The 12701-nt window shown below is 48.1% G+C and overlaps 1 protein-coding gene across 10 annotated transcripts in view; it reads right to left on the reverse strand.

Moving 5' to 3' along the window:
• Positions 1-12701, reverse strand: part of KDM5C (lysine (K)-specific demethylase 5C) — a 31353-nt gene that overhangs the window by 16124 nt on the left and 2528 nt on the right. For 4 of the 10 annotated variants that reach the window (XM_015559035.1, XM_015559033.1, XM_015559030.1 and 1 more), the window contains exons 2-12: positions 11121-11198; positions 8799-8921; positions 8315-8485; positions 7659-7793; positions 6746-6869; positions 6461-6642; positions 4921-5079; positions 2842-2961; positions 2552-2710; positions 1876-2057; positions 1622-1784 (exon numbers count right to left, since the gene is read on the reverse strand). In XM_015559035.1, coding sequence (XP_015414521.1) covers positions 1622-1784; positions 1876-2057; positions 2552-2710; positions 2842-2961; positions 4921-5079; positions 6461-6642; positions 6746-6869; positions 7659-7793; positions 8315-8485; positions 8799-8921; positions 11121-11198 — 1596 coding nt within the window. Of the gene's footprint in view, positions 1-1621; positions 1785-1875; positions 2058-2551; positions 2711-2841; positions 2962-4920; positions 5080-6460; positions 6664-6745; positions 6870-7658; positions 7794-8314; positions 8486-8798; positions 8922-11120; positions 11199-12701 lie in introns of all 10 variants that reach the window. The other 6 variants (XM_015559036.1, XM_015559031.1, XM_015559034.1 and 3 more) reach the window with 5 other exon arrangements.

Raw genomic sequence — 12701 nt, forward strand, 5'->3', positions numbered from 1 at the left:
AGAGAGACATCGGTGTGAGAACACAACGTCAAATGGCTACCTCTTGCACCCTATCAGGATTGAGTCCACACGTGGGCATGTGCTCTGACCAGGAATCAAACCAGCAACCTTTTGTTGTAAGGGACGATGCACAATCCACTGACCAACACTGGCCAGGGCTATATATGTATCTTAGCTGTCTGAATCCTTAAGAGAATCCACCTCTACTTTTAGAATTTTCCTTGACATTGTAGGCAAGGTTTGAGGAAAAGTCAGACCCAATGTCTAGTTGTGAAGAGAACTGGAAGGGCCTTTGATCAACTGGACATCTCAACTCCAGTAATTCTTAAATGGGATGAGGTGGAGACGGAAAAGGATACTCCACTTCTAAGTAGAGGAAGGTTGTCTGAACTATTGTAGATGCTTCCTCTAATCCCTAGATATCTCAATCCTTCGTTAAAGGTCACTACAACGTAAAATAAAAAATATTACTCAGAGGGTATGCAGTTATCAAAACAAGGTGAAGGCAAGAAGAAATTTGGGTGAAAACCACTGACCCAGTCCAAAGCCCTACTGTACTAACGTCCAGGGATCTCAAGGAGACATTGATTCAATACGTACTGCCTGCCTACCATACCCCATGCGTTAGACTAAGTGGCAAGGCAGGTAAGGGTGGGGAATAGAAGAGAGAAGGGAGGAGTATAGGATAAAACTCAAAGCAAAGGTGGTGAATGTACTAATCCCTGTTCGTACAGGACTATTCATCAGGCTGTTTTAAGATCTACACCAGGAAACTAACTGATGCTAATTAATGCTGGAAATTCCCAGGAATATAAAGTCTCTTATAGGTAAGCCAGATTTATACCTAGCAAAATGTTTGATAGAGTCCCACAGGAGGATAGGATAAGCCAGGACTCTGGGCTCAACTTTTTTTTTTTAATGTTGAAAGATATTAGCACTTTTTAAAAAAGGTTACCTTACACCCCAGCTTTATTGAGATATATAAAACATTGTGTAAGTTTAAGGTGCACAACATATTGATTTGATAGACTTATATATCGCAAAATAATTGCCACCACTGAACCTCACACCTGTTAATTAAGTAAAAAGACCTAACACTGCTCCAAGGGTTATAGTATGGAAAGTATGGCAGAGACTGCTAGTTGTCCCCTGATAATCTCTCACCTTCTTTCATAGTAACATGACCTCCAATTTGTAGCTGGTACGTAACCATCCAGAACAAAAATCACATTTCCCAGTTTTCCCTGCAGCTCAATGTGGCCATGTGACTAAGTTGTGACTAACAGGAAATGAATAGAAATGATGTCTGCCCTTAAAAGTAAAGAGAACCATCTTGCCCTGTCCTTCTCCCATTTCCCTCTTGCACTGGCTGGAATGCAGATGTGATAAGAAGCCATCCCTAAGGTGTTGCCCTCAAACACGTGGCCCAGAAGGCTCACCATCACATTGTATATCTAACCGTTATTTTGGGTCTCTGTTAGAGCCGTCAAACCGATAGCCCAATGAAGATACAACAGGAATGAGAAAGGGGGAGGGGTAGAGTCCAGACAATGACCACCACCATTACAAAGGACGTTGCTCAATCATTCCTACTCCTTGTCCCTGTTTCCCGGACACTCACCGGCACGCCATGGGACATGAGGGTATTGGGATTCATGAGGGTGACAAGTTGGTGGAGGAGGTCAGGCTGGCTATCAAAGAGCTCAGGTGTCAGCTTCTTCATCACCTCCTCTAAATGTTCTGCTGCGAGCGAGGGTACCCCGTACCACGTCTTCGGTTCACCCCTGTCCAATTGGAAAGGGGATATAGAGTGGTCACATCCATGGTCCTGAGGGCGTCCAGCCTGCTTTCCCAGGTCCCTGGGTCCCCACTCACCAGTGGAGGTAGTTAATGGAGTAACTCCAGTGATCCTCAATGTGCCAGCAAAAGGCTGAGAAGACCATGCCTACATAGAGCCAGGGCACCTTCATGCCGGAGATGTCTGCATTGATGTGGCACAGTACGGACTGCTCCAACACTGGCATCACATTCAAGTTCCAGCCACTGGTAGCATACTCCTGTCAGGTCAAGTATTTGTGGGAAAGGGATGAGGGTTATGATAAGGAACTGAGATCTTTAGCCCAGGGAATGTTAATTTTGAGGTCATAGACCTTTTTGAAACATCTAAGAAACAGTATAGGTATTCTCTTGCAAGTTAGAAGCCCCTGCTTGGAACCAAAACGCACCCTTCCCTTGATGCAGGGTCTGGGCCCTCATTTTTTTCTGCACATACAATCTTACTCCCTAAGCTTTTCATGAACAAGTCAGGCACCCATTTCATACATCTTCTCATTTAATTCTTATAACAGATTTGTAATGTAGATACTATTCCCATTCCACGGACAAGGAATTAGTCAATCTCATGACTGGAGATGCCATGCCAGTTACCAGGCTATGATCTTTCCACACATCTCGTCTCATGTAAACCCCACAGAGCCACTGAGTCTTTCAGACACTAAAAGACTTGCCTAAGCTCACAGAGCTAACATATAACCATGAGTCATCCACTCACCTCCTCCTCAGGGGTTAGGTGACGCTTATTGTCGCTGACAGGGAAACCGCTGCCAAATTCTTTGGAATGGATGTCAGCCCCATACTCAACCGTCACATCTTCCTCAATGCTGTTCACCAGCCGCCAGAACTCCTTCTCCACAAGTTCTGTGGGTACCATCTGGGGGACAGGGGTAGCGAATGACTGGGGCCCGTCATATCCTAGCCCCACTGACCCGGGAGAGTTAAGATCGTCACACACCAGCACCCACGACCCTAGCCCTGACACTACCCCAGTCCTCCATCACCTACGTGCACGGGCATGTTGAAGTAATCGGCTTTAAAGGAGTCAGCCATCTCTCCAAAGCTCTGCAGAGTGTATTCCCGGGTAGCCTGCTCAAAGCCAAAGGCTTCGGGGGGACGCTTACACTCCTGAAACCCAAAGGAGAACATGTCACAAGGGAGGGGCAAAGTGGTGGAGAAGTCTCCAAATCAGAGCTGGAAGATGGGTACAGGTAGGGAGGGAAAAGAGGCCTAGATCTGCACTCCAGGCTCCGAGGCAGCTTCATTTAATAGCTCCGCCTTTCCTCCTAGCACCTCAGCTGAACGAGTCTTTTCATTCCTCACCTGCTCACTGCCACGCTTTTGCTCCTCTGTTGCTTGAGGACTTTACTATCTAAACCATGGGCTCTGACTTCAATATGCTATCCGATGCTCTTCTGCCACCATTTTTTTCTCTTGAGCTAAAATATGGATGTAGCCCGGCCTGCGTAGCTCAGTGGTTGAGCATTGACCTATGAACCAGGAGGTCATGGTTCGATTCCCAGTCAGGGCACATGCCAGGGTTGTGGGCTCGATCCCCAGTGTGGGGCATGTGGGAGACAGCCGATCAATGGTTCTCTCTCATCATTGTTGTTTGTCTCTTCCTCTCCCTTCCTCTCTGAAATCAATACAAATATTTTTAAAATAAATAAGTAAAATACGGGTTTATACAGCATGTTTAGGAAAGCTTTTTTTTATGCCCAGATTGGAACTAAAGGCCTGGGAAATGAGCAGTGAATATTCTAGTAGCTTGGAGGATGGGAAACAAAGGCACTAGCTTTCACAGTGCCAAAACCTACACTGTTCCTGTTCTTTAGATCTTCTCAAAAGATTGGATGCCGGTCGACCTCACTTTGTACCTACAGTCCTGGTTTTAGATGAGAGGTGTGTGTATCCCAGAATGAGACACACACTCGTCTCGCGTCTGAGAAGTAAATGTCAATCTGGTCCACAACCACTGACAGAGCCAAGCAGAGCTGAGAATCTTGGCCGTCTGGGATACTGTTGGTATCCTAACTCCGCCCCAAAGGGATCTCCACCACTACCAAGGCCCATTCATTTTGCACTGCCAGGGTCTCCTCCGTCATCTGTGTGCGTGTGTGCACTTGCACACCTGGTCTCTGCGACCTCAGCTGAGTCCCTGCGATAAGGCTAGAGAGACTATCAGCATCTGCTCTCCAGAAAGCCAGAGAGAAATGGAGATGAGCAGAGAATTTGGATGAAGGTAGGAAGCTTGTGGAACAGACCTGGCGGACTTTTTAGGCTGCTGAGCCCTCACAACTGCTTCAGCCGCTCTCCTTACTGCCCCTCTTGCACTAGGTAAATTCTCCCCATACACCCTTGCTTTGGCATTTCCTCCACTCCCCAGTCTAGAACTGCTGCCCACCTTTTCTACTGAAAGTCTACATCACTGCAAACTGATTTTATTATCACAACAGAAGGAAAACAAGTATTATACCCATATGATGGACCCCCTATAAGAAAAACAAATCATACCCATGAATAAATTTAATAATACAGAAAAATGATTAAAAGTAACAAATGAAAATTTACAGTAAGATTCCCCAATGCAACAACAAAAAGACAAGAATATACCAGCCTATTAACAATGGTTGTGTCTAGGTGATGAAATGAGGGGTAATTTGTCTATATTCTAAGCTTTCTAAAAAAAACAAAGAATAAAATACTTGGAAATCAAAAGAACAATTTTTGCTTCATATTCCTGTCTTCCAAATGTCAATCCTGACATCTACCCTTAGTCATTTTCCTCTCTTTAGAATTTCTACACCTCCGGGTTTCTAACACACAATTTAGCATTTGATTACACGCCATTACATACAATCTGTCTAATCAGGACTCTCCCCACGAGGTCTGGGAGCTCCCAGAAGACACAAACGAAGGCTGTCTCCACCTCCTTTTTTCCAAAGCTCTTCCCAGCCTAGCCCCCACTCCAGGGACCCAAATCAGAAGCCTGTGGCTGGGCTAGGATGCTGCTCACAATAAAGCCAGATGAAGGAAGGCAAAGATAGCCTATGAGGCAGACATGGACTGTGGCTGGGAAGGCCTTACCGCCATGACACACTTTGGGCACCGCCAGACACCCTTGGGAATCTCAGGCAGAGGAGGCAGCAGGCAAAAGATGTGGTAGTTGTCATCACAGCCGTCACATAGCAGGAGTTTGTCGTCCTCATCCCCTCGGGAACACATCCGACATACATACGACTCAATCTGCCAGGGGAGGGAGGCAGTAGTTCACCCACCTAAGCCCTGTCCAGCCTTTACACAGCAGACTCCTCCAGAGGGACCCAGGTCCAGCAGTCTCCATCAGAAAGCTGCACTGCACCCTAGTTGGTTTGGCTCAATGGCTAGAACATTGGCCTGTGGACTGAAGGGTCCTAGGTTTGATTCTGGTCAAGGGGAATCGCCTGCAGGCTCAATGGGGATTGGGGGTGAGGAGGTGGGGGGTGGGAGGGTGCACGTGCAGAAGGCAACCAATTGATGTGTCTCTCTCACATCGATGTTTCTTCCTCCTCTCCCCCTCCACTCGTGCTAAAAATCAATAGAAAAATATCCTCAGGTGAGGAGTAACAACAACAACAAAAAAGCAAGCTGCAGTGCTCGCTAGCTGGATCACTCATGGCCCCGTACAGGCTAGTCATATGCAGTCTGGAGTTTAACTGTATGTATGCACCACCTCCCCAAATACACTGGTCGAGTAGTGAAAGCAGAGTCTTTCTTATTCAATCCTAACCCTCCCCCCCTTTTTTCATTCAATCAACACTTGTGTGTTCTCCAGTAAGACAGACTCTGCAGGTCAGTGATGAATATGACATGGCATCTGCCCTCTAGAGGCATACAGTACCCCAGAGATACAGGTTCATAAAAACTTAAGGGCAAAAAACCCCACACAAAAAAATATACAGTAAGATTCCCCAATGCAACAACCAGAGAGAAACAAAAAACAAAACAAAAACCCAACGAAAATAAAAAAATAAAAAATTCAAGGGCAGTGCAGAAACTGCCAAGAGTGGCCCATAGAGGGTACTGTGGGAGCCTAGAGAAGGAGGCACTCAAATCAGCTAGAGATAAGGAGGCACTCCGCCGCAGAGGTAACAGCTGAAACTGAAACTTGAAAGCCAACTGCAACGGGCAGAGTGCAAGGGGAAACTTTTCCAGGCGGAAGAACTGGCATGTGCAATGGATGGGAAAGGAGAGAGCATGGTGTGTCAGGGAAAAAACCGAACATGCCTACAAGTAGTTTGGTGTGGCTATAACAGAGTGAGGGAGCAGTGTTGGGGAACGAGACTAGACGTCAGCAGGGACTGGATCACGCATGGTAATGAGCTTAGCCTTTATCTTGGAACAATGGAGAGGGGGCAGCCTTCTCTGGACCCTTTCTGCACTTCATGTTGACAGTATTTGATCACCTTTTCTGGTTCTTTGTTTCATGTGAGTTGGCCTTGTTTCCCCAATTAAGTGAGCAACCTGAAGGCAGGGCCCACCATACCCACTTTTCTGCTCAGTGCAACCCGGTCCAGTGCCACGTTGGGGAAATGCTTGTTGAAGGGACAAGAAGCAAAGCATTAGGAAGTCAGGGCCGGGTCCTTACAAACTGGGCATTGCTGTGGTTCCTCCGCAGCCTCATAGTCATTTTGGTGCAGGGCTCTGGGCTGTGACTCAGCTCCTCCTTGCTCTCCAGGTAGGTCTTGGGTGAGGCCGGCTCCACCTTCATATCCCCGCCTGACTCCTCCTTTATCACTACAGTCGGGGGACACTCAGGCCCTTCCTTATCTGGGAGAGAGCAGAGCAGCTCTAAAGAACAGGTGTGAGCAATCAGGCCCTGCCTTCTCTCCCAGGGGAGGCCATCCTTCACACTGCCCCTTTCAGGCCTCACCTTTCTTCCGCAGAGTCTTGTCCTTGGCCATGAGGCCTAGGCCCATCATCTTGGGGCCTGCCCCATAGATCTGCAGCTTCTTCAGCTCCGGGTTCTTTTCAATGTCTTCTTCTGTGGGTTCCGGCTGGAAGAAGGAAGGAAATGAATCAAGACTGCCCCATCCTAACAGAACAATAGCTTAGAGCAGTGGTGTAGCCAACCAGTGGTCTGCGGACCACTGGTGGTCCACGAAGTCTGAAAAGTTGGCAACCGCTGGCTTAGAGGATACATCATCTGAGCTTATGCCAGGGGCTGAAGCATGGGCGGGCCGGGGCAAGAATTCAGAGCTGCTTTTTGGAGAAAGGGGTTAAGTGAGCTCTCTTCAGCCCTCTCTTGGAAATGAATTAACACAGGATTCCAATTTTTCCACCTCTAAAATTGAGAATGTTAACTCCTACCTTAAAGTTACAAGGTTTGGAGATTACATAAATAAAGAAATCTAAAAGTGTCTGCCACTACCAATAAATGGCAGTGACTAATATGATTCTAAAGTATGTGCCTTGGTGAGTCCAGGGACAGTGACTCTCTTGTTCTTTCTTGTATTCCCAGTGCCTAGAAGAACACCTGGCATGTAAGCTTCAGCCTGAAGCTGGGATACAGATAGAAGGAGAAAGAAGCTCTGCCCCTAAGAGTGGAGTGACTCAGGAAAAGAACGAAGAAGGGCAGAAATAGAAAAGATGCTGTATGAACAGATCAAGACCCAACTCAGAAGCTCAGCGGAGAGGGGAGGAAGAGCAAGAGTGAATTCAAAGAGAGACACACTACTGCTCAGAACTGGAGAACTGAGAAAAGGGACAGTGGAACAGAGGCGTGGCCAGAGGGAAGGAGAGGACTCTCTCCGCTCCAAAGCCATAACCGGAAGGGAAGTACTCACATCAGGCTGCAGTCTCTTGGCCCGTCGGCCATAGCTGTTGAACTTGGAAGGCTGCACAGACTGTCGCAGGGGAATGCTGTGGGGTTTGTATTCCTTGTCCTTCTCCTCATTATCAAATGGACGTGTGTTGCACTGCTGGTGAGAAGTAAGGAGTAGAGGTCAGGGCATGGGGTCCCAGCCCCCAACAGCAAGGACTTCCTCTACCCTTACCCAGTGGCAACCGAAGCTGTGGTTGCACCTCCCTGACCTGCATGTTAGGCCCTGCTCCACTGGTGTTTACCATGAGCACCGGCATACCCTCTGGGAATTCTTCTCATTCTTTGCTTATGCTATTCTTCCTTCTAGCCACCTCCCCACAACCATCTCCCCAACGAAGTCAGATTCCATCTTTTCCCAGACCTCTCCAGCCCAAAAGATCTCTCCCTCCTCTGAATTCCTTTATCTGTTAAAACCTTGTCACATAACAGATAGCAGGCTGGCCATGCGGATAACTCCAGGACCTTGACCCTGGGCAGTGTGGGGAAAACAGCACTGCTGGAAAAGAGTGGAGTTTAGCTTCCAGGTCTCTAGTCCACTGAACCAGTTTCATTAAGAGCAAGTGTGAAAATCTGTGTCTGAGGGGGAAGCCTCCTTCCACCCCGGCCTGGCATCCTTACCACCAGGTTGGCTCCAGACTGGTACATCTCATAGGGGTAAACGATGCGTTCATAGTGGGAGCGTAGCAGGGAGCCAATGTTTTTGCCTGGTGGGTAGTTGAGGCGCTGGGCCACCCGGGCCCACCGACGGTCCTTGCAGATGGCTTCATAGCCACCTTCCTCCACCACGATCTGCAGGGACAAGCGGGAAGGGACGTGGAGGTGCTGTGTGTATGTACATGAGGGAGCAGGCCTGCAGGAAGGGCGAGGAGGACAACTCCAGCCCCTCACTGCGTTGGGGGCTACCCCTCCTCCTACCGCCACCACGAAGACTCAAATTGCAGCAAGAGGTGCCCAGAAGTTCTGCTGATAGCATATGTGTTACCAGGCTGTGCCCCTTCCATTGCAGCCTAGAGATCCAATATCCAAACGAAAGGAGCCCCCAGAATACCAAGGATATTAAGGTATGGGGTGAGGAGGGGGTCTGAGAAAAACCTGCTCTTACTTTGCTGAGGCTGTAGAGGTCCAAGATCCGCCGTTCCACATTGGGAATCTTCAAGGAGGAGCCCTGGATTTCCCAGAATTTGGCAATCTGGTCCAAGTAGTTCAGTTTCACTCTCGTCTGGGCCTGGAAAAGAAATGGCTCAAAGAGGCTGACCCTTCACTTGACTCCTGTCTTCTGATCTAATCTTAGGGGGCGGAGGGTACAGAGCAGCCCACTACCTAGGGCCCAGTGGATCTCAAACTCTAAGCAGTGGTGAGCCCACCACTCACTCATCTCTGCCACCTTCTAGTCAATAGGATAAGCCCCAGGTCTCAAAACGGAGAGGGTCGGGTCACAACAGCCAAAGCTTTACATACTCTCTTTCTCAGTGTCCTTGACCGGGCTGGATGAGTAGCATCATCTCTTCTACAGAGAACCCATGTCCTCAAGTCACACAGCAGGTACCAAGAGATCGAAATGTCAGTATGATGATAAAGCACACGCCCCAGAGGGGGGGCAATTTGATTTTTAAGGGGGGCAATTCGAGAAAGAGTTAATGGTGAATTTTTTTGCATTTCTTATGGTTCTAGGGGCCTCATATACAGTATATAAATATATAGTGACATATTTATGCATTTCAGTTCTCTATTATGTTTCGAAACTTTGCTATTTTTTCATATCACTTCATATTATTATTTTTTTTTAACAATTTCTTAGTGATTTCTTCCTCAGTACTTCAACTAGGCTTACGTTCTTTTATTTTTCCTCTTTCATGGATGCCATGTTCCTTGGAAGCTTGTTTAGACCAAGTTAATGGCCTTTTAGGCTTCCTCCACGTGAATAGGAGTTTTTTGTTGTTGTTGTTAATCCTCACTTGAGGATACTTTTCTATTGATTTTTAGGGAGAGTGGAAGAGAGAGGGAAAGACAGAGAGAAACATCGATGTGAGAGAAACACATCAATTGGTTGCTTCCTGCATGCACCCCAACAAGGGCCTGGGCCAGGAAGGGGCCTGTAAGCAAGTTATGTGCCCTTGACCGGAATCAAACCCAGGACCCTTTGGTCTGCAGGCCAACGCTCTATCCACTGGCCAAACTGGCCAGGGCAGGAGTTCACTTTTTAAAAAAATATATATTTTATTGATAAAAAGGTTGGGAACAACTGCTCTAATATGTGGACTTACGAGAGGCCCTCTGGAAACTCCAGAATTTCATCTAAGGCGTGTTCAGAGAACGAAGGTTCCAAAAGAGCAACTCACATTTTCGTATGCACCATGAAAGTTGTTCCATGGTAGCTTAAGGGTGAGAGTGCACGCCAGAGACAGAATGGCCTAAAGAACTGAGAGATGCCCGGCCAGCATGGCTCAGTGGTTGAGCATCGACCTATGAACCAGGAGGTCACAGTTTGACTCCTGGTCAGGGCACATGCCCGAGTTGCGGGCTCAGTCCCCAGAGGGAGGCGTGCAGGAGGCAGCTGATCGATGTGTCTCTCTCATCGATATTTCTATCTATCGCTCTCTCTCAAATCAATAAAAACATCTTTTTAAAAAAATGTTATCTGGGCCAAAATGTCAATAGAGCCAAGGTTGAGGAACCATGGTTTAGAAAACAGTGGTCTAGGTCATGAGTATTCAGTTGGGTCTAATATCCCCCCAGGACATTAGTAAGGCCTGTGGATATACAACTGTTATTTTTGGAGGGGCGGTAGCATATTTCTCACCTCCATCCTCCATGGGAAACTCCAGGATCTTACCTGGAACTGGCTTCAGGACAACTATTCTCATTTATCCTTGGACAGTCTCAAGCCCTTAGGGGAAACCTCACCTACCATGCAAAGGGCCTGGACTTCCTGTACAGGGCAAAAGGCAGAGGGAAAAGACTACCTGTCTGACCCACTGCCCCAATCTGCAACCATTCTAGCCTCCAGAGAGACAGGTTTTTGTGTTGTTCCCACCCATCGCCTCACCAAGCACCATGGAAGGAAAGCAGGAAGCACAGGGCTGTGAATGAATTGGCCAAGCAAGAAAGGGTCTCAGTCAGCCCCCACACTTCCCTTTTGTTGAGCCAGGTAGGGTCAGGGATTGGCAGGGGAACTTCAGAAGTAGCAAACCCTTATGAGAAAAGGATATTCCCAGCCTTTGGGCCACCAGATCAGAAGTGCTCAGTGCCCATGTTCTGGATTATATTCCAAGCCCTAAAGCTTCCTCCATGCAACTTCCCAGGAGAGAAAATAAAGACCTAGTCAGTAATGTATCTTAGCCAGAGAAGGTATGAGGGAAGTGGGGCAGAGCTCAGGTGGCCCTTCTGCCAACCCCACCACCCCACCGGCTGTTAGTCTTCTCACCTCTAGTTCATTCAGCCTCTGGATTCGGGGAGTAAATCTGAAGTTGTCCACTTCTACAGCAAAGGGTGGCTGCCAGTCCTGAGGGGGCACAGAGGGGAAAGGGAGTTGGGTTATTCCAGCAAGACCAGAGGGCACCGAAAGCAGCTCAACACCCCACTTGCCCCTTCCCAGACCTTTTAACCTGCAAACACCCAACCAACTACACCACACACAGAACTCACAGCAGGGCCTTAGCAGCCCCTAAAGTTCACACCCAGTGCCCCATGCACAAGCCCTCCCAACAGTATAGTGTGCTAGGATTTCAAGAAAGTGAGAGATGGAGCCCCAAACAGTTGACCCCAAACTGTCCCTATACCCACATTAACCCTTCACCACCTAGGCATGTGTTGTAGGCCACTCAGTCCAAAAGTACTGGAAAGCACACAGGATTTGGAGTCAGAAGACCTAGGTTCACGTTCTAGCTCCACTACTTACCAGCTATAGGATTTTACTTGTCTGTACATGTTTTTCCATCTGTAAGGCAGGAATATGAACTCTTGCCCTAGCTTCCTCACAAGACCAAAATGGCAAATTAAAGTGGTTTTCAAATGAAAATGTTCTTCAAAGATGCCGTCATGAAGATCTGACATCTAAGGCTGAGGTCGCCACCCAGTATACATGCAGGGTAGATCGGCTCTGATTCGGGCAGGATTTAAAGGTCTGGGCCTTAATGTCTGTTTTCTCAGTTTAAAGGGCCCGAGACAGGCATTGCAAGGAACAGGGAGCAAGAAGGTGCATCACTCACCTAGAAGGTTCCTTGGGTCCTCTATCAAACACCTGCCTGGTGCAGGAAGAGGCAGGGGAGGAAGCCCAGGGGTGAGAGAGGGTGTAAGTGCAGGGATACCCAACTATGGTGGCTGAGTGTGGGAGGTGTTAGGGAGGAGAAGGGAAGCCAGAGAAAGATAATAAAAGTGGGGAAGGCTCTGCCCTGTCAAGTTGGAGCTTGTTGTGTCTTGCCCAAAAAGTGGCTGTGGAGAACCCTCTCCCCAATGCCCTCCCATACAGTCCTCTCCTCCCCGAAGCCCTGGCTCCTGCTGGGGTGGTAAAAAGAACCCAGAGGAGCCTAGACTAATGCCCTCATTTTAGGAATGGCAAAGAACTGTGATTTCTCCAAAATTATGTGCTGGGTTAGTGGTAGACGCAAGACTAGAATCCACGTCTTCTGACTGCCAGTCCAAGGACCTTTGCACTCCACCAGACTACCACTGTTCGTATACACATGCCTACATATGGAAGTGGGGAGAGGGACAGTAAAAGAAAAGACTGTTGGCCTCTTTTGCACACATACTTTTAGAAAAGGGGTCAGGGGCCTCATACTTGCATCCACACATATTCCCCCCATTCCCCAAGCAGGTAGCAAACACGTGGGGCTCAGTAAAGCAGGGGCAAAAAATAAAATAAAATAAAAAGAGGCTAAAACGTTACAGCTCAAGCCCAGACAAACTCCCATGCCCTCTTGCCTCCCATTAGCAGGGCATTCTCCTCCACGTAGGTAACCCAGGCTCAAACCCCACACTCCAGGCACCCTTCTTTCCTGTCCTG

This window comes from Myotis davidii, unplaced genomic scaffold (genome assembly GCF_000327345.1).
Source record: "Myotis davidii unplaced genomic scaffold, ASM32734v1 scaffold1094, whole genome shotgun sequence".
NCBI classification, from domain to species: domain Eukaryota; kingdom Metazoa; phylum Chordata; class Mammalia; order Chiroptera; family Vespertilionidae; genus Myotis; species Myotis davidii.